This window comes from Malurus melanocephalus, unplaced genomic scaffold (genome assembly GCF_030028575.1).
Source record: "Malurus melanocephalus ecotype Western Australia unplaced genomic scaffold, MMel_1.1 scaffold_657, whole genome shotgun sequence".
Lineage (NCBI taxonomy): Eukaryota > Metazoa > Chordata > Aves > Passeriformes > Maluridae > Malurus > Malurus melanocephalus.
The window spans coordinates 10,149-37,353 of NW_026623889.1; the positions used below are offsets into that span (position 1 = coordinate 10,149).

The 27,205-nt window shown below is 42.6% G+C and overlaps 1 protein-coding gene across 1 annotated transcript; it reads left to right on the forward strand.

The window, feature by feature from the left end:
- LOC130584005 (organic cation/carnitine transporter 2-like) lies at nt 1-26,709 on the forward strand (the record flags this gene model as incomplete). The annotated part of the gene is made up of 10 exons (XM_057383740.1): nt 1-264; nt 8,672-8,775; nt 11,080-11,234; nt 12,405-12,576; nt 13,520-13,646; nt 17,223-17,323; nt 20,109-20,323; nt 21,552-21,734; nt 22,181-22,316; nt 22,874-26,709. Coding segments are annotated over 10 exons (1,545 nt in total), but the record flags the coding sequence as incomplete, so codon positions are not given.
- Nucleotides 26,710-27,205: the final 496 nt, after the last annotated feature.

The window sequence follows — 27,205 nt, forward strand, 5'->3', positions numbered from 1 at the left end:
GGCACCCCCGAGCACCGGTGCGTCGTGCCCCGCGGGGCCAACCTGAGCGGCGAGTGGCGCAACGCCAGCATCCCGCTGGAGCAGCGGGGCGGGCAGGAGGTGCCGAGCCGCTGCCGCCGCTACCGCCTGGCCGCGCTCGCCAACTTCTCGGCGCTGGGGCTGCGACCCGGCTCCGACGTGGAGCTGGAGGCGCTGGAGCAGGAGCCGTGCCTGGACGGCTGGGAGTACAGCCGCGATGTYTATCGCTCCACCATCGTCACCGAGGTGCGCGGCCGCGGGGGCGGGAGGGGACCCTCGGGCAGCCRCGGATGCCGGGGAGAACCGTGGGGTTGTGGCAACACCGGCGCAGCTCCGCCGCGTTCTGAGGTTTCTGCCGGCGCACTGATCTGCTGTGAAACCTGCCATGCCGAGTTTATTTTGAGGTCTGCTATTCGCTTTCGTTTGCATAAGAAAGAGGAAGCAAGTTTTTAGAGTGTCGGTGGTGAGACACTGCAACAGGTTGCCCAGGGAAGTTGTGGWTGCCCCAACCTGGGCAATRTTCAAAGCCAGGCTGGATAAGGCCTTGAGCAGCCTGGTCTAGTGGAGGTGTCCCTGCCCGTGGCAGGGTCTAGATGATCTTTAAGGTCCATTCCAGTCCCCTAACATTCTGTGCTTCTCTAATGAGCTTCCAAGTGCAACCTGTTTCCTTTCCCAGAGACTGGTCACTGTATGTAACTGCTTCTTGGTTCATCAGGTATCTGTGCAAGGGGCTGGAGCAGGGTCAGCATCGGGTTCAGCTTGCTTGGTGTGACAGAGATGTCTCTTTGAACTCTGGAGATCAACAGCATTTGTTTTCTTTCTTTAAAAAAATGAAGGTRGTAGAACTCATAGAAGCACAGAATGGTTTGGATTGGAAGGGGCCTTAGGGACCAACTTGCTCCAGTCCCCTGGCATGGTCATGAACACCTTCCACTAGACCAGGTTGCTCCAAGCCATGTCCAGCCTTGCCTTGACCACTTCCAGGGATGGGGCATTCATAGCTTTTCTGGGCAGCGTGTGCCAAGGTGTCACCACTCTCACAATTAAAGTTATCTTGAGCTGTGCTGTACGCTCAGGTGGGGGAGCCCTGGTTTGATGCTTTATTCAAAGGACCCAGAACTTTGCATGCACCCACAGTGCCTCCGCTTTGGTCGTGCCCACTGCTTTGGTCTCTGTGCTCATCTGCTGGGACAGGTCAGGTTCTCCTCTGTGCAGATTTATCCCTTGACTCAAGTCTGTTGTCTGGGCATCCAGCTAAATGTGAAGCTGGGCTGATTGTCACTGGTTTCAGATGAAAGCCGTCCAAACCCACAGGTGCAGGTTGACTTAAGAGGCAAGGAAATGTATTTTGAGGAGTACTTTGGAGGAATTCTTGAGTTTCACTGCAAATACAGGCCTTTTACAGAAGGTTTACAAAGTTTATACAGTCCCATTGCCTGTAGATGCATTTTATGGAGCTGGATCTATGTTTGCCATTGTTTCTTGCTTTTCAGAATGGGTTGTGATGAGTGTTTGGATAGTGATGGGTGTGMGTACTAAATGATCCTGAGCTGATCTGAGCACACAGGACTTGGGTGAGGCTGGGAACATRGGAGAGGAACCATGGCAGCACATGGAGGATTGAAAATGGGGACAMTGGAGTTGTTGGAAACTCAGGCAAGGGCTTGAGTGATTCTGAYAAGTGGAACAAGGCATTGCCTCACCTATTTCTAAAGAACTGCTGTCCTCCTCAAGAGGAAAGCTGCTTGGAATTTCCAAGCCCCAGTCCTTGCTGAAATGCACTGTTGTGAAAGGCTGAGCATTCTGAGGGCAGCGTAAGGCACTTGGCATCTTCCCGGGCAGGCCTGTTCATGGGCAGACACACGGGTTTTGTTCAGAATGCTGTGCTGGTTATCCTGCCTTAGACGTGGTGCTTTGTCTCTGCAGCTTCTTCACTCAGCTCTGGCTTGGCGTCAATTAAAATGTCTTGAGCTACTGGAGCATCATGCAGGAGTTTTACAATCTATAAGAAAAGGGCGCTGCTCACACCGTGTTGAGGCTCCGCAGCCCTGGCCCGTTGTCTGTGTGACTTGGCATCTGTCCCGAGTCCGTGGGAGGCAATGTTTGTCTGCCCAGGCATCGTGCACTGAGGCGGTATTTTTTTCCCCTTTAATATTAATACTTCTGAGAGAGTTTTGCAAGAGCCGTGGCCTTTCACACACTTACAGGTTTTCAGTGTTAAACTTGTTTAATTTCTTGGCTTGGTGGTGCTTTTATGATTAACTAATCTTGTGTTTAGTTGCATATCTCTAACGTGTTGAATAATCATGAGGACCTTTGTCCCAGATTTCCGTAGCTGACACTAGGAGGGGGAAGGGGGATTTTTTTTTTTTTTTTAAGAAAGGTTTTTGCTGAATTTCTCAGCAAAAAGGACTTTAGAGAAACCTTGTTTATGGTTCTGCTTTTCTAGGGAGACTTAAAACATTCATTTCCCTCCCAGTTGAAGAGGGACTTTCTTTTCTCACAGACTGACAGCAGAAGGTTGTTATTAGCCAGCCTGCAGTGTTAACCAGCTCCAGTGTAACAAAATCCCTTTCTGTCTTTTACTTTTTGAAATGCTGTAACTCAGGGGATAAGAAAAGTGGTTTTTTGGCTCAAGAAGCCATCTGTGTCATTCTGATTTCTCCATAAGTCCTGTTAAAAATGAATGTAGGAGTAGTAGAAGTTCATACATGGTAGTAAAAGGACTAAACAAGGAGTAATTAAGGGAAGAGGTTAACTTCTGCCAGCCTGKGTTGTTTTGGGGCTATACAGAATAACTGGGTGTAGAATTGAGCAGTGGAGTTAAGGGCACGAGTGCAGGAAATATGATATAATGAGGTGTTAGATGATACASCAGTCAGAATATTTTAGTTCATACAAGAGTAATTCTAACACAGTGAACCATAAACAGGCCCTGGATTTTGGATACACTTAYTCATCCTCAGCTTCTAAAAAGTTGTTGTACTGTTCATCAGTCTGAAATCAGTGCAAGTGGTGCATGCCAGGTTTGCATGTTTTATGTCCATTTTGCTATTAGCAGACWTTAGGAAATGTTGGCTTTTGCAGAGGAAGGATGCACATGGTGGGAATTGCCAGGTGATCAGGGGCTCAGCACAGGGCTGGCTCTTCATCCTGTGAGGATGTTCAGGGRGAGAAAGTTCTGGGCAGACACAAGGGCCCAGAGGATTTCATTCTCTGCACCCCAGRGGTTCAAGTGCCCTGCTGTGCTGTCAGCCCCCAGTCCCTGGAGATCWGTGGGTTATGCCAGAGCTTAGGGAAGCAGGGGAAACTGCAGCAGGGACATCTGGAAGGACACAAATGGTCTCTGTGGAACAGCTGGTAAATCAGTTTTCAATATTCACCCTTTTGAAAGGCACAGGGATGTCTTGTTTTGCTTTGCCAAAATAAAAACACATGCTTATGCTATAGACATTGTAATTTATAGGGTGATAGAATCATAGAATGATTTGGGTTGGGAGAGACCTTAAAGATCATCTAATTCCAACCCCGCTGGCATGGGTAGGGACRCCTTCCACGGGACCAGGCTGTTGCAGGAGTGGAGCCAACAGCTGAATTGTAAATCACCCCCATGTTATCCAGCTTCAGCTCTCACCCAACTCTTCATTAATGTTAGACACCTCCATTATTTATTGTCTTTTAAAACAGGTGCTCCTTTTTTACCGTTGTAGGTTAATATCTGTGTCTGAAGTTCATACTTCTCASCCCTGGGAGCTGATAAAGCTGTGGGAAGACCTTTGGGTCTTTGCAGGTACAAAAGCTTAGTGTTATTATCAGAAGAAGGAAAAGAAAATCTAGTTTTCCTTTAGTAGGTAAACAYGAATATCTGATAGGTATATAAAGGTAATTGTAAAGTGCTGTGTTTTTCAAGGTGTGATTTAAAAAGCACATCATGCAGTAATGTTCAGAATTGTACAAAGTACAGGTGTTTCTRGCATTGCAACATAAGTTCAGTATTGTTAAAGAATGATAAGCCTACAGTTGATACTGTTAAGTGGAAACAGTGTTCTTTTAGAAGCACCGTGGACAGTTAGTGACAAGGTAGAGTTCCCTTTGTGTCCTCTTTACTTTTCAATTCAAACTCAGCTCAGGTTTCTCMGTTTCTGATGAAAATTCCCCATTTCCTTTTTTTCCAACCATCTCAAAATGTGATGTGCGGGGAATAATTTAGTTTCTGTACTGGAATTATAAAATACTTGGCAATTTCCTTCCTGTTYTATGCAAGTTTTATCTCTGTAAAAAATTTAAAACAACTAGAGGTAGAAAAATTAAGCAGAATGTGTATTTTGTAGATACAGATTTCTGTTTRCTTTAGATAATAAGCTTCAATGTAACATCTAGAACTTCTAAGTATTTGGAATATACAAATGTGTTTTCAAAGGAAACACGTTTTAATAACACTCATAGCTCTTGAGTAAGCAGAGAATACTTGTATGGATATAAACAAAACCAGATTCAGAATCAAAGGTTGTCAGTACTTGGTTGTGCGACTCATATTTTTTGAAGAACCTGCCTCTGCTTGCTGAGAGAAGCAAGTGAAAGGAGAGAATACAGGATATTGGCCTAGCTTCAGAAAGTCTTGCTAACATGTTGATTTTAAAAAAGAAAATRTTAATGCATTGAACTACCCACTTCATTTTTCAGTTATGCATGTTATTCTCAGCAAGACAGGAAAAGAGTTTAAAAAAATAAAGAAATGGGAAGACAGTATCTTGTAACTGCAAAAACTCTTTCTTCTATAAGGCTTTCCCTTTTAGGACGGGAGTATAACCAAGCAAGGCTTTTGAAGTTTTGTATTTGTCACGGTCCAGCTTTGTTTAGTGTTCTTGTAATGGCATTAGGGAAGGGTCTTGTGTTTGTGGGAGGGAAGAGATCTGAGGGACTAGTTTATAGTGTTTATTCTTCTCAGTTTTGTCACTGAGCTTGCCTTTATAGCAACAGATTTCATACTCAGGCCCCAGATCTGTGCTTGAGAAGCAACTGCTTCAGTCCCTCTCCTTTTTGGTCCCCCCCACTTCTAACCCAAGCTGTCCACATTCCTGGTCATCTCCATAGCCTCTCCATGTCCTCTTTTCCCCATCCCCTGTTCCCTSCTGTCCTCACTAGTGACTGGCATCAGCCAGGAATCTTATGGAGGTGCGTTATCTCACTTCAGCGCAGGTGTACAGGTGATCATTGCTGCTGGGCATGAGGCTGCTGACAGACATCACCCCAACCTGATGAATTGTCTGGGAAGTACAAAAATCACAAAATATCTACAAGATGAGTAAGAAGACAAGTTTAAACTGCAGCAGAGGATGTCCCAAAGGTATAACAAAATAGGGCAAGGATGTTCTGTGTCGTTGGGTACCAGTATTGAGCAGCTCCATGCTTCCAACRTGAGCAGCTGCTCTTTGAAAACAGCGGAAATGTTTTTCTCCTGTTTGGAGCCCAGATACCTTGCTGAGGTTAACCTTATCTTGTTCACTGGGGCAAAGGCTGTTGCAGCTAGCAAGCTAGYTCAAAGGATACTAAGAAGTGAAAATAGCACATGGTTTTAGAGCACTGGGTCACGGTATGCTGTGTCCAAACAGYGCTGCCAGCAGCAGGGTTTAATCAGTAACTACTCCTGGGACACTTCTCTTTGCCATGCTGGTCTTCTACCAGTGATGCTTTGGTGATTTCCTGTTGGACAATGTGCAGCTGAGGGAAGGGGATGGTTGCAAAATGGTTCTGGAGGGCTGATGCTATATCACTGACAAGCAATATAGGTGTGCCCTTAATAAATTGAAGACTTTGACATTTATTTACTGGGGCAAAGGGTATGGGACCTTAAAATMCCTTTGTTCTAATCGTTCTTCTGTGGAGCCTGTAAATAACTGGTATTGTACAACCAAGGTGGTTCTACTTTGGAAATTTGATGTTGAACTTCACTTTGGTGCCTGGTTCAAGTGATCTTCAGCATGACAACTCCTCACCCTGCTTTAACAGAGAGGCCAGAAAAACAAGCTGGTAATCATTGCCACATTTGAATKCCCACTCTGTTTCCACCCTCCAGTGCAAGAAGGTTTTGGCAGAGCTGTGCTAAACATTTTAATACCATGAACTTTTCCAAGAAAGGTCTCTACCTCAGTGATCTGAAGAACGTGTTTGTTATAGGGCACAAACATGCCAGTGTCTGGAAATCCAAATGTTGTGCAAGTCTTGTGCCAAAGTGCAGGGTGTAGGACAGATGAAAGGAGATGGTGGACTSACAGGCACAGGGTGATCAGCTAGGAAGTAAGGAGCTATTTAGTAATGACAGATTAATCACCAAGCTAGATTTTAATTCTGTTATTGAGGATGTCTGGCTCCAGTAGTTGATACAAAGATGGCTTTTTGTGACTAGGCAAGTCTTATAATAGCAGGATTTGTGTTTGTGGTATTTTTTTCCCTGGTAAGTGTTATCATGTAAAGGCATWCCATAACCACTGAAACCTTTGGCCTTTATGAATTTGATCATCATTTGCTGGTATTTCCAAGTTGCCAGATATATTTTACTGAAGCTTCCTAGCTRGCTTAGCCTCTGTGGTCATCACAGAAAGGCTCAAACTTTCTTTATAATGAAGTACAGCTTCCGTTGAATAACACAGATTTAACTATAAATGTTAATTACAATTCTTAATGCAAATGATATTGATAACTAAAGTAAGTTCAACTCCTTACCATGAGCGGGATGCATTTGTTAGAAAGCCATAATTCTGGAAGGAACTTCTGTAGTGATGCCTCTGGAAGGAACTTCTGTAGTGATGACTAATTGATGGTGTTGGTGGGATGTGCTGGTATCTGAGCTTCAGGTGCTGTGAGGCTGAAAAGGTCTGGGGAGGAAGTGCAAGGGTGATGCTGAGGGTTATGAAACCTGATAGAAGGAGAGATTTTTCAGACATAAAACCACAAACAGATTTATCAATGGAGAGCTTAGGAAATTGCTTGAATACAGCTACAAATTGAGAAAAGGTGCATTTTGACCTTAAAAATAATAATGATGATGACTGTCTTACAAGATAGTGTAAGGGCTGGCARCTAAAGTTAGACAGCTGATGAAAGTGCAGGCTGTGTGAATGACCATAATTCATCCCTGRAGCAGTTCCCAGTTCTAATTCAAAACTGGATGCTATTCCATGAAATAAGCAATGGCTCAGTTGCATTTTGACACAGGGATCTGGCAGTGGAAGGCCATTGCTGGTGTTGTTCATTCTGTGCATAGTTTTAAATGATCCTTGAACCTTAAAAAGTAGACTGGGATGAAGTTGTAGATGGCTGTTAGCAGGCTGAGAGCTGTGAGATTCCTGGAGTCAAAGGCTTAGTGCTGAGGATATGGGACTGGCAGACAGCAAAACACCAGCATTCCCACGGATGAGGTGGATGGTGGAGCTGGGACACACAGCACTGCATTTCTTATGGAGCAGATCAAAGCACTGAAGAGTGTTCCAATACAAACTGAAAAATAATATACTGAATTCTTGTAATGGGGGGACAAGGAGGATTAGTTATTCAGGTCAGGGTGAATATTTTCATTTCGGCCTTTTTAATGCAGATTAAAATCTAAAATTTTCCATTCCTAAAACGTCAGAAGGGGCCCTGAGGGATCTGTTTGAATAACTAAGCTCAGGAGGGTTTGGTCTCACATCAGAAGCRTTGGTTGCCTCCCAGTTCCTCTCCTGCAGGGCTGCAGCACCTGCCCTCTGGAGCCTGGTCGTGGGAGAGCTCTGGAACTCCTCCAGTCACAAGACGGCTATGAAGGAGGGGATGAGGGATCCCTGCTGGGTTTTGTCCTTTCTTCTAATATTTACGCACTTTTTCCCCCCCTAGATAACCAAAATGAAACTGAGACTCTTTTAATAATAGCTGTTTATGTAGATGGAAAAATAACACAAATGCTGTTTCAWAAACATCTGACTGAACTGGGTAGGAGGTTGGAAACTACTGAAGACTTTATTCAATAAATATTTTCTTTKATTCCTCATTTTTGTTTTAATTTTGTAAATCTTGGTTTGTTTGGTATATATTTCAATTTGTATTCCAAAGGATCTAATTGATGTTAGTTAGATTCCCAGTGAAGAACGAACAGTCTCCTGTCTCTCAAAACCATATTAAAATATAATAGAGGYTTTTTCTTTCTATATTCTTGTATCTATAGTTAATTTTTCCTTAAATTAGGAATGTGAATTTTTAATGGGAAACATTACTATATGCAGAGAAACCAAGTTTAGGAGCCATTTACAAGGTCATGTAGTGACAGGACRAGGAGGGGATGGCCCTCATACTGACCGAGGGCAAGCTTATAGTGGATATTAGGAAGAAATTCTTCCSTGTGAGGGTGGGGAGGCCCTGGCACAGGTTGYCAGWGAAGCTGTGGCTGCCCCAKCCCTGGAAGTGTTCAAGGCCAGGTWGGAYGGGGCTTGGAGCAGCCTGGCATGGTGGAASGTGTCCSTGCCCAAGGCAGGGGKGTGGAATGAAATGGTCCTTAAGGCCCCTTCCAACACAAACCGTTCTGTAATTCTGTTCTCACTCCTTCCAAACCCAGCTCAGCAGAGTTTAGGAGGGAGGGGAAATCCTGTTTACTAAAAGACTTTCTAATTCTCTCTCCCTGCAGTGGAATCTCGTATGTGCCAACGACTGGAAGGGACCCCTGAGCACCTCCCTGTTCTTTGTGGGTGTCCTGCTGGGATCTTTCATCTCAGGACAGCTCTCAGACAAGTAAAGTATATACACCAGAGCTGCTGGYTCTTTGATGCTCGTTTGTAGGCAGTTTCTGTATGTCAAGTTTCCTATAAGTGTCTTTCTGCAACTACTAACATGTCTTTGTTCTGTCTAACCTGAATGTACACAGAGTGTGTAGAGAAATGTCCTGAACTAGAACAGAACGTTACAAAGATTGTTAGTAGGTGTTATCTAYGTCTGTTTGTTTTTGCAATGAAATCACTCTGGAGTAAACTGGTTTTATGCCAGAAAACAGGTGTAGAAGATAAATTTCACCTGGAAAAATCAGATCAATGACATTCTCTTCTATTTATTTTGGACTRTGTTGAGAGGATCTCTGAGGCTTGTTTTCCTTTTTATTTAGGTCAAATTTGAAACTCTCTTTTTATAAACCTCTATAGCTTTTCTTTCTCATCATCAAATACAGCATGTAATCCAATAAGCTGTGTTTGTGGAAGCTCCAAATCAAAAATGCTGTTCAGCTGTACTCCACAGAAGCAAAACTTTCTAGTTTATCAGTACCATCATTAAAAAAAAAGGAAGATGCCATTAATTTTGGTACTGCTGATAGCTGTTTGTATTTTGTAAAGCTCAGATTTTCTGATTCTCTCCCTGGGATTTGCTGTGCAATACATTGTGTGCTCTCTTCCTGATTCCCTGAGAACAACATATGGTCCTCTAATTTGCTGATACTTGCAGAGTTTTTGTTTCATTGAAACATAATCTCTGTRCCATAATCTTTAAAACTTAACCAGTCATCCTGTACTTCTCTCCAAAGCTATATGCCATGRCTTTTTTTCCAGAAAAATCCCTGGGCAGGCCAATGTTTGTTCTCTGTGTGATCCTGCCTTCTGCCTTGTTCCCCCCTCATGATCCTGCTCTTCTCCACTGCACAGCCTTCACATCCCCAGACAGTTCTCCCTTGTTTGCAAGTGTGAGGTCCAGCAGTGTCTCCCTTTGTCAGCTCCTCAGCCATCTGTGTCAGGAAGTCATAYTGATGAGCTCCAGAAACCTCCTGGTCTTGCCCTTTCAGCATGTCCTGGAGTGGTCAAAGCCCCTCTGATGGCCAGTGCCTTTGGACATGAGGAGGTTTGCTGTGCTCTGCCTCAGCAGAACAGCAGAACATGCCTTCTGCTGTTCTCCCACATGAGGGGTGATTTCCCCTCTTCCCTGTGGGGTGTCTCTCACCACCTCTTCCTGATGCTGCTGCCCCAAAGAGCTCCCTGTCTGCCATAAGGGTCCTGAGCATCTCCTGTGGTGACTACTCAGCAGGGGAMGCAGGAGCTGTTCTGGTGCCAGAATCCATGAGCTTCCCACCTTCACTCCCCTGCAGCTCCTTCCCGTGGTGTCCCAGATCTCCCCAGGGGCAGGCGAGGAGGCCATCGATGCAGCCCGTCCAGTTCCTYGTAGCCACTGAAGGACAGCAGGTTCATGGCCAAGAGCTCCTTCTGTCCCTGAGGAGAGTGCTCCAGTGAGGCTGCCTGTGGTGTTCTGCTGTCTGCACTGACCCTGAGACATGGACTTTGACAATATATTTGGGGTTTCAAGTAACAGTCTGTTCTTCATGCCTTGTGACCCACCTGATGCCCGTGGCACTGGCTCTAATCATGCAGGTCAGCTCAGGCTTTGGAGCTGTGCATTCAGCACGTCCTGTCCTGGCAGTGTAGGGCTGCCTGGGCCAGCACATCAGCAACCACTCCTACAGAAAATTGATGGCTGAGTTTAACTGAATTTCTTTTCTCTTTGGTTTTTGGGTTTTTTAAAAATACTTCATCTGGAGACCTTCTAGAATCCCTTAATTCTGATCCTTTTCAAACCAAATGGAATGAAGATTGTGGCATGGGATCAGTGACTGACAATAGCGTCCTCCAGATTGAATTTCACCTCTCTTCCAGAAGCCTTCCTTCTTTCTCTTTTTTTAAATATGTTGCTCTGTGTCATGGGTTGTGTGCTCCTTGGAGGAGGAGAAACATTGGATACTCTTGCATTTTAAGTAACTTGTTCCTGATGAATTGTTTGCCTGCTCTTCCTATCAGTAAGAAAGGAATGGTGTTCCAGCACACACTTAAAGACAACTTAACTAGCAGCCCTTGGAATACTGCTTTCTCTTGGCCAGTGATTTTTTTAATGTGTTTAGAATAGTTRTGCATGTCACATTTCCTGAACCTCTGCTTTTTGCAGAAGTTTTGTATTTCTGTGCATATAAGTAATTTTATTTTTCTGTTTCTAAAGATTTCATTCATTATGTTGTTTAATCATATTTTTTCCCCTGTCTTTCTTTTTTTAATCTGTCCATGGAAGGTTTGGCAGGAAGAATGTGCTGTTTGCAACTCTGGCAATGCAGACTGTCTTCAGTTTCATACAGGTCTTCTCTACCAGCTGGGAGATGTTTTCAGTGTTGTTTGTGCTGGTTGGCATGGGACAGATATCTAACTACGTGGCAGCATTTGTTCTTGGTATGAAAGTCCTGCTGGGCACTGCATGTGTCCTTTCATCTTGTGCTTTTCCTGCTCCTTTCCAGTACTGACTTAGGGTTGATTTGTTTTGCCAAGCAGCACTGTTAAGAGTGTGGCCTCACCATGCATGGGTAACTTGTCTTCTCTTTGGAAGCTTCCAGCTGGTAGAGGTGCAATTTGAATTGTTTGTGTGGTTTATYATCCTAAAAGAGGCAAAACCCCAAAAACTTGGAAATAAAGTCCATCTTCTAGCTGGAGAGATAAGACATGTGAGACATCATTTTTTGGGAATTGGATCTAGATGATCTTTTAGGTTCCCTTCCAACCCAAACCATTCTATGGTTCTATGATTTTTTTGGGATTTTTGATGTCTATTTTGGGGCCTAAATACCTGTTTAATTTAAAAGCTGCAAAAGAACCAAGATAGAATAATTTTTTTAAAGTCTTTAAACAGCCTATAGTAAAATTTGAAATGTCATTATGCCTTTTGTTTTGTGTACTTTCAAGTTAAGACCTTGTTTAATCATGGGAATGTGAATTACCTCATGAATCTGAGATGATTAAAGAATTAATTACTAATGTTATTTACAGTGACCTCACTGTCCAAAGTACCAAATGGTGGCAAGAAATTCTTTTTGAGCCAAGGAAGGCCAGTTCAGGGGTGAAAGCAGTGCTTAGCTAATCTCACTGCACACAGCCTGCTGCAAMTGCTGGAATCTTCTTTGATTTCCATGGAAACAAAAAAGGTGATACATACATAGTTTAGGCACCTTTGAATTATTCTTTACAGAAGCTGATCACTCTCCATAAGCTGGAGAGAGCTCTCTGGAGATCAAGCTAAGGTTAACTGTTGAGAATGTCAGGTGATTTCAGCTCCTCAAGTAAAATGTGAGATTCTGAAAAGATAAAATTACAGAAATAGGAGCTACTTTGAACTACAGAAATGTTATGTGGCCAGTTCTCRTTCTTTTATACTCTTAATTACCTCAGTTGATGCAGGATCATGGCATGAAGCARCTCTGTGGTGCCTCTCCAGCTGGACAGCAGAGTGCTCTATCCTACAACTCTGCCGTKCAGTGCATTTCAAAGCCAATTGCTTGGGGTATTTTTATTTAGTTACTTGGTTGCTATTAATTTAAAATGCTGACAATCACTTGCTGTTTTGAACAGGCACAGAAATCCTTGGCAAATCCATCCGTGTGCTGTTCTGCACCCTGGGCGTGTGCGTATTTTACGCCTTTGGTTACATGTTGCTGCCTCTGTTTGCTTTCTTCATCCGAGACTGGCGGATGCTGCTGCTGGCCCTCACCCTGCCCGGGCTGCTCTTCATCCCACTCTGGTGGTGAGTGTCCTTAACTTACTTTACTCCTTAGAAGGTCCTGTCTGCAGATTTTTAAGATCACTCCAAGCCAGTGAAATTCAGGAATGGGTAGGTGAAGAATGGATGTTGTATCATTTACCCTTTGCAGTCATTTAGTCGTCAGTCCACGGCTTTGTATGGGATCTGACTGATGCCTGAAAAACCTACTCTTCATTTTTATAGGCTTCTGTAAAATTAAGTGTTGCACATGCAAAGAAAGCAAAAGAAAATGTCAGTAAAACTCACACTTCTGCACCAACTGAAATCTACAGGCTTTTAAGTGTGAACTAAGGGCRGAAGGAAAACCCAGTTGTTCTAGGAATTGGTGGGTGACACAGATATGACAAACTACAAAGCAGTACGTGCACAGCTGTGGGACTTGCATGTTCTCTTCTGAAGTTGTTAAAATACTCCTTTTGGGTGGCATGTAAAGCTGAAGTAGTCCACATGGTGGTGGTGTTCCTTCACTTACAGTAGCAGTTGTGTTTGTAATTCCATCCAGGTTCTTACGCAATCGAATGACTGGGGAATTCTGCTCTCTGGCTTGCCTTTCTGTGACAGAATTTACAGTCATTATTTTACATGTGTTAGCCTCTAAGGATATGCTTCTTAATCTACAGCATGCTGTGTTCACATTTCTGARTTTCTTTAGTTAATCTGTTTTCCTATACTTTGAGTGTTTGGATTGCTCCTTTTTCTGAGTCATTGCTAATTCCTTCAGTACTTCTGAAATCCATAAAGGCATCTTAGTCTGGTCTTGTTCCTTATACTAGTCTGCTCTTGTAAATCTCTTGTAAATCTGATTTCTGTTGTCACTGCACTAATTCCTGCAAGATGTGGCATGCTTGGAGATCTTCCTGGCTGGAACAATGCCTTCAGCATTGCTTTCCATGGAAATGCTTATTATTCTGAACCTTCTCTGCAGGGTCATTCCAGAATCTCCACGGTGGTTGATCTCTCAGGGGAGGTTTCAGGAGGCAGAGGACATCATCCGAAAAGCTGCAAAAACGAATGGCATTACAGCCCCAGATGTAATACTTGACCCTAGCGAGGTAAGATTTGTTTAGCAGTCCAGTTGTTTGCTGGACTCTATGCAAAGCAGTTAATTCCAGACAGATGAATGGAGTTTTTGCCTACGCTGCATTATGTGTTTCCCAAGTGGGTGAAAGATCATCCTTTTCTACTGAAAAGCACAATAGCTTTCCCTTCATTAAGATTTGCAAAGCCTTTGCAGTCCCATTCCCATGGGAATGCCAACATKCATTCTAATGCAAACATCTTTTTGATCCAGTTTACAGCCACCTGTATTCCTTTTACACTATTTTTCAGGGGAGGATAATGAATTTGAGATGCGTATTGCTCAGTGTTCTAAAGGCTTGCACCAAACAGATTCTGAGCTTATTCTGTGTATAGTATAACTCTATATAAATCTAACACAGGACTAATCCTGCCCAGTGGCATTGAAAATATTGTTATTCTAGTTCATCTTCAACTCCAATTTCTCATCCACATTAAGGAAAGCAAAAGTTAAGCTCCGTTCAGGTGAAGTACTTACAGATATCTTTCCATCTCTTTCTTCCCACTGGCCCTGTTTTCAATGGAAATCTTCTTTTTGTCTGAAATGATGGGTGCCCTTAAGGTGCAGAAGCAGTTCCATACACATTCAAATATGATCTCTAAAAGTCAAGACAGACAAACTGTTTGCATTCTCCAGGAGAATGGGCACCTTCCTCACAGATCTTTCGAATCTGTCTGGGCGATTACTGGCTGACAATTGACAGTGTCTTGTCATTTAAGTGGAAATCCATATATATATAATGAGTATAATCTCCTCATTTGYTTTACAATGCCTCTTCCCTGGCTAAGGAGAATGGGAAGCCATGAAGCTGTAGCTGTTTGCTGTTGAGATTGTCTGCACCAAGGGAAGCTGTTTCAAAGCTGTTTGTYCAGACTTACTAGTAGATAGTAAGGCAAACATCCTGGTATTACTGGAWCAGTGWGAATGCCAGRAAAACCCCCTCCTCCTGGTACTTTTTTCTCTGGATCTTCATAAGAAGAAAAAGAAGGAAAAGGTATAGTATTCTAATTTCTCATGCTGTAGCCATGAGAACTCATCTATTGCCAGCACTGCAGCAGATCAGAAAATAAGCTCCAGTTCCAACATGTGCCTAATTTCACTGTTCCTGGAATCCTCTCTCTTTTTCTTAGAAAGTAATACTGATGTGTTTGCTCTCTCTGAATGGGGTTGAATAGCAGCAGAAGGCGGGGGCAAGATTAGGGATGTTGTCCCAGAAAATGCTGGACCAGGGGAAATGCTGATGTTGCAGCAGGGTGGGTTGGAGAATGTGGTACATATTTGCTGATATTTGAACATTGGTTTTCAAAAACATGCTATGTGACCACCAAAGGAAAATTAGCTTGATGAACATGGAGCACTCTGTCCATCTCTTTGCTGTGTAGGGTAGAAGTAATGCTGTGGCCAAAATATCTGTGCAAAACTCTGCATCAGTGGTGTGTTTACACCATTCTCATGTCTGCTTTCTGAAGAGCTGGAAAGCAGAAGGCCYGCAGCCTCTTGAGGGTTTAGGGAGCATGTTTATGCTGCAGAGAGGTTCTCAGAAATCTGGCTGGCCCTTTTCCCTCCTGCATTTGGAATGTGAGGCTGGGATGGAAGAGTCAGTCAAGCTTATGTTTTGAGAGTCCCTCAAACCCGTGCAGCTGGAGAGCAGCAGCTGCAGAATTTTGACTCCAGAGATTTCAAGCCAGTTGGGGTCCAGCAGGTGACAAGTCACAAACCTGCTGTGGAGCACAAATAGGGCCTGTTGGTTGAATTGTCCTTAAGAGGGAGATAGAAAAGCTTGGATTATAGGTTTAATTTCAAACCATCATTTTGGCTTTCTTGCCATTCTCTCATAGCTTCTTGTCCGAGCCAGTCCGGGTAAAGATTATGTTGTCTGCTTATCCAGTTCTTAAAAGGCAAGGTCCCTTTTTCTTATCAACTGACTGATTTTTTTCTGTTCGTGGTTTTGTTTTATGGTTTGCTTGTTTATTTTTTTTTTCTTTCCTTGTTCCCTTGGCAACAAATAGTGGCAGAACTGGAGAATACTTAGGAAAGATCATGTGATTTATGAGAAAGGGCTGTGAGCTGTGAAGTGACTGCAGTTTGTGTGATGTAAGTTTGGCTTCAGGCAGAGTGAAAGTATCAAAGGTAAATGACTGTTTGCTTTTGTAGAAAATGGGATTTATGAAAGCAGATACACTGAAACTTGTAATGAACCAGACTGCTATTTCATTGTCCAGATCTGCAGAACCAGCTATCACTTAGAAAGAATTTTCACCTCACTGCAGAGGTTACACAAACTCCACGTTGCTTTATCAGAGTTGATAGTTTTAATCAATGGAATTTGTCCTCTTAAATCACCCTTTCTATATTTTGAAAAATCTCTCCTTTTTCTCCCCCTCCTTAAGGGTCTAAAATAAAGTCCTAATTTAAAAAAAAATAATTCTTCCCTTTTATGCAATCTTACCAAGCACAAAACTTGTTCTCATACTTAATGGATGAATACTCTTGCACTGTTTACATAGAAGTGATTTTCTGTTGAGGGGCTGGAAAGTTTAATGGGGAAAGAAGAAGTTTGTTGTCTTTTTGTTTATAGTCTTAGATGATCTCAAAAACAGACTAGATAATGATGGGCACTCTACAGCTCATTAGCCAGTTTGTTTCATTTTAAATACATTACTCTTAGGTCCAGCATGAGGARTCATCTGCTAATTCTGCCCTGCTGCAGTTTAATCTTGTTATTGGTTGCTGTGTCTGCAGTGGCCAYAGAGGACAGTTTATCACTTTTTTTGCTGATATTTGAAGATCATTCTGGATCTTTTAAGATGCCCTTGGTCTTCTTGCCCTTAGGCTAAAGAAACCCTTTACTTTTTTTTCAAATGTCACACCATCCTTGCTCTCTTCTAGTCTGAGTGCAGTTGATTCGCCTGATTCTCAAGGTGTAGTGCTCAAAAGTGTATGTAAAAACCCTTCCAGCAGTGACATATAAATAATGAATAATGTTGTTGCTTTGTAATTCAAGTAACAAAAAGCAGTTGTTTTGTGAAGCCTCCCGCAAAGAAAATGATTACAATCATAGAATGTGCTGAGCTGGAAGGGACCCACACGGATCATCGAGTCCAACTCCTGGCCCTTCACAAAACACCCCAAAGGGTCACACACCATGTGCCTGGGAGCATTGTCCAAATGCTTCTTGAGCTCTGTCAGGCTGGTGCTGTGACCACTGCCCTAGAGAGCCTGTTCCACTGCCCAGTCACCTTCTGGGGGAAGAACTTTTCCCTGATATTCAATCTAAACTGCCCCTGACTCAGTGCATGCAGTTTCCATGAATCCTGTCACTGGTCATGAGAGTGAAAAGTTTCAGTCTAAATTTTAAGTGACTTTAAGTTAGGGAGCAGCTTCTACTTTCACAAGCAGTTGGTTCTTGKATGTGTTTTGTTAAAAGTCAGGCACCTGTTTCAGCAAATCAAAATACTGAGGTATAAGCTGGTGGTGGGACTTACTTTCATAATTATTTTTGCAGGAAGTCAAAGTTCCTGTGTTTTGTTTGTTGTTTTCTCTTTTACAGCTACAAGATGTGAATTCCGAGAAGCAGCAGACATACACCATTTTGGATCTTGTGAAAACCCGAAATATCCTAACTATCACAATTATGTCAGTGCTGCTTTGGTAAGCAAGTGTGATCCAGGCATTTGTACCTTTAAACACTAAAGTATTCTGAAAAGATACAGACAAAACCAGCTCAAAAACTGATGACTAGCTGGCTGAAACAACAGAATTCTGGTTACATAGGTTCTTCATTTTGGTGACAGTGTAGAAACACATCTGGATTGTTGTTCTTTTCTGAAGCAATTAGGCTTATCCTGGACTGAGCAAGAATCCGATCAGCTGGCAAGGATGTGTGGGAATGCTGCCTGATCCTGGGCCTTGGGGAATGCTCTTCTGACTGTAACAAGGTCTTTTTAGAGGAATGACTCATGCCCTACCCCCCAATCAGAGAGCTTCTGCCGAGTGGTCAGAACATATAGCCTGACTTAGGGCAGAATCTTTCTGTTTCTTTTGTATTGGCTCTTAAAGGGATAAAGCTGCCTTTGAAGTTCTCAGCTGAGATTTCCCTGTATTTTCCTGCTATCTGCTCAATCTACTTGCCATCTTCAGCTTGGTTTTCACTAGCTGAAGCCATACTTTATGCTCCATTTGATTAAATGGTTATTATTTTCCTTTACTAGAAATCTCAGTAAAGCTGTGAGCAGAGAGGGTAACTTAAGCTGCCAGAGGCTGTACAAGGGAGGTTTAATTAGTACCTGTTGCTGGTGCCCAAGCCAAGAAGGTCCCTCAAGTGCTTGGGAACCATCTAAGTCTATTTGCTGCCTTTTTGAACAATGATCCTGTGCCTAATGAGGCAGAGCCTTGGATTTCAGCCCCCTGACCTGCCAGCACACACAAGATGATGTGGCATCTTGGGTCAAAGGATGACTTGGCTAATATTTAAGCCAGATTCTCTGGCCCGTCACCAAGCACAAGGCTACAAACACACTGAGAAGGGAATTTGTGCAAAAAAAAAACAGTTCAAAAAGAAGAGTAATGTTAGTTCCTTTCAGAAACATCAATGAAGTGTCTATATAATGTCTTACCTCCCAATTCCAGTCACTGACTCTCACATTTAATTGGAAGTGAGACTGCCCTACTCCTCATCTGCTTGATGTAGAGCAGTAACTCCTGGGCACAGCCAGTTTTGTGTGTGTGGTTGTAGAATGCAAAATCTGTTTGAACAGCTCTTCTGATAGGATGAAGCAGCTGAGAGAAATAGTGATGTAATCCATTTTGTTGGATTCAGTAACCCATTCTAAAGGGCTTTTTACCACATCAAAAATCAAGTTTTATGATAGGCAGAAAGAGTCAAACAGTTGACTTGCACAATCTTATCTCCTCTTGCAGAAAAGTATTCAGTTAGTTGGGGCAATTTTTTCACTATTCTAATTTGCATGACAGTGACCTAACCTCCTTTAAATTAATTTCCCAAAATGTAAAGCATCTTGTACTTACTCACAGCAATGGGTTTTCCAACTCATGGTATACCCTGTATTATGAATTAAAAGGGCAGTAAAAGAGGATAATTGCAGAGAGCAGTGTATCACCTTTACATAGCGCTGAGTGTTTTGTTAATTTTGACTAAGTAACAGAACATTAAACTATTCCCTTTGCATGGTTTGCACCAAGGATGAATAAGTTTGGCTTCTTGGCACCCTGGAATATGTAAATACTACTAAAGCTTTCCTACAAAATATCTAACTATATCAAGGTTTGCCAATGTGATAAGCTAAGGCAAATTGCTACCGGAAGGGAGTTCCAGCATTATGGTTTATTGTACATAAAAATAGCTCCAAGGAGCACGGGGTGGGTGTGTTGCACTGTGGTGTGAAAAACATTGCAGAGCTGCTTCTGAGAAGAATGGCTTAGGGCAGGGCTCAACAGCAGCAGAGGTTTACTCTCAGCTGTGTCACTTCATACCTTCCCAGGTACACTCAGCAACTTTGTTTGAAGTAATTGGATCATGAAGGGTCTTCTAATATGCAGTGAGGAGGAGGAAGAGCTAATATTTTGTCAGTGAACCCCTTGGTGCTGTGCAATGAATTTGCTCCAGTTCAGTTCATAGATGCTGAAGGAGGGGAAGTGCCAGTGKTTCTGTGCCTCATGTTTGTACCTGGACGTGTCCTGATCCACTGCCCATTATTTCCTTGTTTACCAGCATCTCCCAAGACACGGCAGGGTTTGTCTCCAGGGCCAGGTGTGTTTCCCTGGATCACATGCAAATCAGCTCTCATCTGGCAGAGAGCTAAGATGGCAGCATTCCAGCCACCAGGCTCTGTCCTGCTGCACTGACCAGTCCAGGCACCCAGCCATGYCAGTGTGATTTGGATACTGCCCAGCCAGCTTGGGGCATGGCAGAGAAAGTCCTGYGCTGTCTGGGCCTGCCAGGATGCCATACTCCTCCTCTCTGACTTTGTACAGAAAGCATGGAGCATAACGACCCAGAAACAATGCTCTCCACCCAGAGCTCCCTGGTAAACATAATGGGAARCTGGTGTAGGCCTTAGCAGCAGTAAAATTCAATAGCTCAGATTTTCTGGTTAAGGCTATAAACTTGGTATTGGTATGGTAATGACAATTGCTGTATCACTGCAGTGTGAATGGTCATCACTTACCTCCCAGGGTAATATATTTTATTCTTTGAATTCAAGAACAACTTGAAATATCAAAAGCATCCACATGGTTTAATTGTTACCTTGCTTTTTCTGAAGCCAGCACTTCTGCTGCTTCAGAGGTGAAAAGTCTTCCAGATGCTGAATTTGCCTTACAAGCCATTTCTGTGCTTGGGGAAGATGTGGAMGAGGTTCATGGCAACCTCAGGAAAAGGAGAGTTTTGTTTGACCCTGCCATTTTTTTCTTCCAGGATGATCATCTCAGTTGGCTATTTTGGACTTTCTCTTGACACACCTAACTTGCATGGAGATGTGTATGTGAACTGCTTCCTCTCAGCAGTGATTGAGGTGCCAGCCTACATCATTTCGTGGCTGCTGCTCCGCAATCTCCCCCGACGGTACTCAATGGCTGCTGCGTTATTCTTGGGAGGCTGTGTTCTTCTCTTCATTCAGCTGGTGCCTTCACGTATGGAATCGTTAGTTGATCTCACATATGTATGATAGGTGACTACCTGCCCCTGTGCACGGGGCAGATGTGGAGGAAAAGTGTCCTGAGGGGACTAAATACAGATATTCCTGTCCTATCTTTGCCCCTCTTCCTTGGTTCTCAGTGCTGCTGAACAAGGAGCTCCCACATGTCATTCAGATACAGTTGGAAAGGTGGGTCATTGGCTTTGGGATCTGCTGGGATTAGWGTTGTAGTCCAGTTTTGCCTGTAAAGAACATCCCTGGCAGGGTGTCCTGGTAAAACCAGGATGGGACCAACCAGAATTTGGTAAGTGGAAGTTACCAAGAGGCTGCAGAACTCACTTCCCAAATAGCTATTGATGACTTTAAGGCTTGTTTTAAGAGTTATGTTCAGTGGAGTCATTGTGAAAGCATTTTTGATAAGCAGAGATGCTTGTATTGAATTAGTGCTGATAGTTAAAATAATGGGYAGCTATTGGAAAGGAGGGCCAAGTAAAATTTATTTGATCTCAAACCATATGTATCTTTAGTCCAGTTAGATTAATAGGGTTATGGGGCCATTACTGATAATGATGTTGAATATAAGGGGAGGTGGTGTTGCCTAAGACACATTTRCAAATCAAAGAATATACAAAAGAGAATGTGCAAAAATTGCCTTGCTTATTTTATGCAGGTAGTATGTGTGCTGCATTCTCAGGGTTTTTTTTTTCTCCCTGTTCTTTGAGTCAATTAGACACTGATATGATCTGTTTTGATTTTCAAATCTTAACTGTCCCAGTTAAAGTCAACCCAACTTCCTATAATTAAATTATTGACTTGTAGCTAAGAATGTTAATGAAAAACTGGAGCAGGAAACAAAATAAAATAACTTGTTTCCAATGTTTTACTCTGTTCACTTTATTAAAAAGGGTTATATGGTATTTTTTGCAATAGCAGGGGTCTGGCCTCTGAAACCTGAGAGGATCTCAACAGTTCTGGCTCTGTTCTCYTTATTTTTCACTTGGCAGGATGCCCTGTTCTCAAGAGAAAATGGAAATGTTGACTTCTAGTAATTTTAAAAAGAAAAAAATTTAAAAAGAACATTGTTTATGTTTGTGGACATGTACAGGGGAAAAAAGACCCGAGATACTGGAGTTAATTAGGCAGGAGTTACACAAACACAAAGGAATTAAGGATACCATGAATTGCCAGAGCTTGACTAAGTCCTTACTGTGTTTGCATTTCAGATATCCGTGCTCTGTCTATTTTTCTGGTGATGTTGGGGAAGTTTGGGATCACATCTGCCTTCTCCATGGTTTATGTTTACACGGCTGAGCTCTACCCAACAGTGGTGCGAAACATGGGAGTKGGAGCGAGCTCCATGGCCTCCAGGCTGGGCAGCATCCTCTCTCCTTACTTTGTTTACCTTGGTGAGTTAACTGGGCTGCTGGAGAGGTGCTCTGGGGACTCARTCCTCAGTTGGATTGCCTCAATAAGGACACTTCTTACAGCTTTTTGTTCCCACTCCCTTGAGTTCCTACAGCCACMTTTATAACATGCACTGCAAATGTCAGGCTGTGGATTGGGATTGGTTGGTTTTGTTCTATTGAAAGCACAAATCTTGSACAGGTAAAGCCCAGTGCCTTGGTACAAACATCACAGAACCACTGAATGGTTTGGGTTGGAAGGGACCTTAAAGATCATCTCATTCCCCCTCCCTGCCGACCTTTCTCTAGGACCAGGCTGCTCCAAGCCCTGTCCAGCCTGTTCTTAAACACTTCCAGGGCTGGGGCATCCACAGCTTCTCTGGGYRACTATCAGAGACTTAGAGCTGATGCTGCATTTTTATTTTCTTTCCTTTTTTGTATTATACTAGGTGCCTATGATCGATTCCTGCCTTACATCCTGATGGGGAGCCTGACTGTGCTGTCAGGAATTCTGACACTATTTCTGCCTGAAAGCTATGGTATGCCTCTTCCTGACACCATTGATCAAATGCTGCTGGTGAAAGGGTAAGTGCCACCTGACCTTAACGTGTCTCTGCCCTGAGGAGTGCACTTGCCTAAGTATGGTCAGAGGAAGAGGCTGGTTTTGGCAGCARAGGAAGCCCTGTTGAAGATACAAATGCTTGACTGAAGTCTTGGTCCCTCTTCCCGAGTGTGAATGTTCATGTGTACATCTCTCAGCTCCAAATTTATCATTTTACTCTCATGACTTACTAGAAGTATATCTGAGGAATGCATTTTAAGAGTGTGTTGCGTTATCAAGGTATAGAGACATGTGGGTTATAATCTATTTTTTTTGTGTTCTGAAAGTTTCCTAAGTGCTGGAGAAGGGCTGAACTCTTCCARTTTAGATCTAAAAGACATTGAGAGTGTTTGGCCTTTTGCCATGGCTCTGATTGAAGATGACACATGAGCACAGACATGGTATTAGAAAGGAACCTGTTCAACTGAGACCAACAGAATATTAAAATTAGGAGGCTGTATTGTCAAACAGGACTCAGATTTTTTTTTCTCAGTTGTCTCATCTGGTTTTAAAGTTTTTTTTTTCTTTCTTCCACCCCCAGATTGGAATACAGGCCTCCATCTAGTAGCACGAGGGATTCCAAGGAGGAAGAAGAAAATCCAGAGATACTTAAAAGCACAGCTTTTTGATGGAACTCCTACGTACTTCCTGGTGGACTGAAAGTTAAATGGACTTTTCTTCTAAAATTCATTCTAGAAAGGGCTAGTGGCAACACTTTGTTTTCTGTAATTTTCTTATTTATTAATTTAAACACTGTGTACCATACATTCTCTTTTTATATGAACATAAATACTTTGTAGCCTTCAATGACATTTTTCAGCCAGGGTTGTGTTCATGTGTACCATGGAACAGAATCTGATCAATCCTTTATGTGTATAGTTAGCTGAAAGATACTTGAAAATGAGTTCAAGGGCTGGCAGGGTACCTGGATTCCTTAGTGAACCTCCTCCAGAGCTAATGCACATCAAGAGGTAAAAATTGCCTGGAAAAGCTGCTCATTGCTTTTGGTTCCTTGACTTCTGTCTCTGGACAGGAAACTTATTTATTATAATGAAGGTTATGAGAACGTGTCTATCTGTGATCTTACTCAAATGACTTTGCATGTGCTGAATTTGTTACCAAATTGAGAAAGAAGCAACAAAAGATTTTGAGAATTAATTCTTATTTGGTATGTTTTAACTCAGCATAGACTGAAAGGATTGTTTTGCATAAAGTATTTGGCACTGAAATTCTGTTCACAAAATTCACTTGATTCCAATGCCAGATTTGAACTGTACCTTCTTGGTTGAAGTTGTTTACATCTGACCTTGGATGTGGCCTGTTTCCAGGCTGGATTTATTCTAAATAATGCAAATGGTTTCACCTGTGTGTAGAGGGAGTGGTCTGAGTTTGGGATTCTCCCCTTTCAATTTGTGGTGACAGTTTTATGTGAAAATTGTTTTAATGTTTTCTGTGCAATTTGGATGATGGAAACAATTCTGCTGTCTTTGTTCTGTGTTTTTCCCACGTGTGCATATACACATGCACACAATTAATGCATTTAGTCATAAATTTTTGTGTTAATCATGCCACTGCATTGACCTCACGATGGAATGCACTGAGAACAAAACTCAGAATATATTTCTGACCACTGGTTCTCRATCCTCAAGTGTTAACTGTATGATTGCTGTGAGGTCTGTTGTTTCACTCAAACTTGTGTAATCAGTGAATTGCTTTCAAWTTGTTTTTTAAACCCCCAACAAACCCACAAATCTTGTTGACAGTCTGCCGAGAAATTGTTCCTTGTGCTGTGGAAGTTTGGCATTATCTGTGTTTCTTTAAATATACAATATATATGTACACACAGTCTCGTTTGTGCTGTGCTGGTTATAGTGTGACAGATGTGAGCTGTAAAAGGTTTCTCTCTCATGGCACTTGTATTTTGTTCTGTCTTATTAAATTAAGACAATAATAATAAACAGACTAAACCTTTGTAGCCAAAGCTGTCAGGGTCCTTACTCTACTGCAGCAGCTGGTTGGGAAAGTTTTGCATTTTCCTATGGTATTTAAATATACAGGTGGTGTTGGCTGATTCCAGTCTTTCATTAATCAATATCCCCAATTCTGACCTTGGTAACAGACTCCAGCAGTGGGACTGGTGTGTGCCTTGGACTGCTTGTCACAGGAACAAGAAAGTAGAAAACACTGTAGACTATAGTAGTTCGGTTTGRTTAAATTCTTTCTACCAGTGTCTTGAGCTCTAGGGTTTGCTTCACTTTTCCTGCATTTTCTCACCTCTTTATTTAGCGTTTTAATTTGTGCATGCAGCAGGAAGCTGACCAATGTCAGCAGGTCAGAAAATGACACTGACAAACATAGTGTTGTCAACTTTCCCAAGGAAAGAAATCCAAAGCTTGGGGCAGGTTGGGTGTCACTCMTGTTTAGTAGGTTGACAAGCCCTGAGCAGGCAGGTTTAAAATGCAGTGTGTGATTTGAGTCTACTGCCAGAACTGAGAACCTGGATTTTACAGAGTTCACTGCACATCACAGAGCRGCCCTGACATGAGCAAACACATGTCAGGGGAGTGCATGTAACAGCCAGTCTTCCTTGCCCAAAAACGTGTCCTGATTTGTTAGACTTACACCCTTTTTGAAACATTCATTGCAGACATGAGAGTATGGTGTAAAACTTGTTACAGATATTTTTCTTTGTAAACCTTATGTCAGGGAACTGGAACATTGAGAAGCAGCTTTTTTTGTGTGTGTTGTAGAAGAATGATCTGATAACCACAGGAATCTGAGGCAAAACACATTGAGYTGCAACTTCCTTGTAATGAATTTGCCAATGTAAACAACCATGTCCCATAAGACTTCCTGTAAACAGCTTCAGAAAATACCCTAAAATATAAGAGACATGCTTGCCTGATACATGATTTAGTCTGGAAATTCCAGTCCTGAAGTGTCCARTTAACATCTGGTTCAGCTGTAGTTTTTTACCCACTGTTTTATCAAAGTATGTGCCCTGAAAGAGAGACTTTTGTTCTTGAACTTTTAAATATTTTGATGTTTACTARAGGTCTTTGTGGGGTTTTCTGTTGTTACAGTTGGTTTGGTTTGTTTTTTTATATCCAGACAAATCAGGGAACTTCCCAGTTGTGACTAATACTACAAAACTCAATGGCAATTCACTTTGTGTCAAAAAAGGGGTTTTCCCTTGCTTATGATTTTAAAAACATAAAGTCTGAGTCAGAAATTTGCAACATAATTAATATAGCAGACTGGGGKTTTTTTTGTACTTAGAGTTTTATCTTAGTCCTTTCAAGTTCAGCTCTAAACCAAGGATCGTGTTGTAGTGGGTAGGCAGAATCCAGCTATCTCCAAAAGAAACTGAGGGAATATTCTRATATAGGTAGCTGATCTGACCCCTGCAAACAAGATGTAGACAAAAGGACCTGATATAGTTATGGGCAGATCTCAGAGTGGCGTCAGTGCTGGCAGCAGGTCAGATTTGTAGCATAGAGTGTGACCATGAATACACCTGCAGAACAAGGAGAAGGGACAGRATTTACCCCAGAGGCATTGAGATARACCTGTGAGCTCATGCTGCTGTGGAGGAAGATGAAAAAGACTTTAACATTCAGACTGACCTTAACCTGGGAAATCCTGCATTGTTTGGGTGCCTGTAACCTGTATCACAGCAGCAATGCAARTTACAGTTACCTGGTTAGGCAGGATTGCCTGTCGCCAGAGAACAATCACACTGCAATATCTTCACCAAGGGAACTGGCCCTGGGGACAAGGATCCCTTCCTTTCCAGCTCTCAGGCTGACTCCTGTTGTCATCTCAGGCATGGCAGATAATCCTGTGCCTTTGATTTCTTTGCTTGCAGGTGGAAATGCCACTGACTCAAAAGGTATCACAACTACTTGTGGTGTTCTTGCTCCACAGTCAATCATTGTTGGAATCTCTGACTCCCCTGACAGTGAATGTAATGCTCCCATGAGCATCATTTAGTATTTAATCTTCTAGAATGAGGCAACTTTGGCTGACTTCTGACACGATTTTGTGAAGAGGTGTGAACTCCTCCCCCCTTTCTMAGTGAGCATTTGGGGTGAGTGGGTACACAGGGAGGGGGTGCATTGCCCAGGAAGTTGGACTGCAATACCTATTTCAGTATTTGTAGAATAGAACCTTAGTCCTGGCAGTTGTAAATTRTTTTCTTAAAATGTAGAATCAGCTCTGGACCATAAAGCCTTACTTAGAAATGCCTTTGGGAGTACTTTAAACCAGTAATGGCCAYAGCCTTGTATATAAAAAGATATATAAATTTCTTTGAAGAATGTAAATATTCCTAGCTGTAACTACATTGATTCTTACCCTAGTTTTTTTATAGAGAAATGCTTGTTATTTGTAAAATTCAGAATAAAATATCTGGAAKTATCTTTAAATGAAGTATTCTTTTTTTTTTATCTTCATGTTTAGACTATTGAAAGGCTGGAGTGAAGGTTGGGGTGAAGTTTCATTGTTTAACAGCCAGTCTGAGTTTTCTTGGACTGTCTGTACCCTGGGTCCTTGTGTGAGAGGTCACTGTGTACRCACAGACAGCAGCAGTCCTGCAGCCCCTGGGATTCCATCATTAAAATTAAACAAGCCCTTTCAAGATAACCAGCAGGTCAAGAGAGGAGATTCTGCCCCTCCACTCTGCTCTTGTGAGACTCCACCTGCAGTGCTGTGTCCAGCTCTGGGGCCCCCAGCATCAGAAGGACATGGARCTGCTGGAGCAAATTCAGAGGAGGACACAGAGATGCTCCAAAGGGCTGGAGCACCTCTGCTCTGRARGCAGGCTGGGATTGTTCAGCCTGGAGCAGAGAAGGCTCCAGYGAGACCTAAGAGC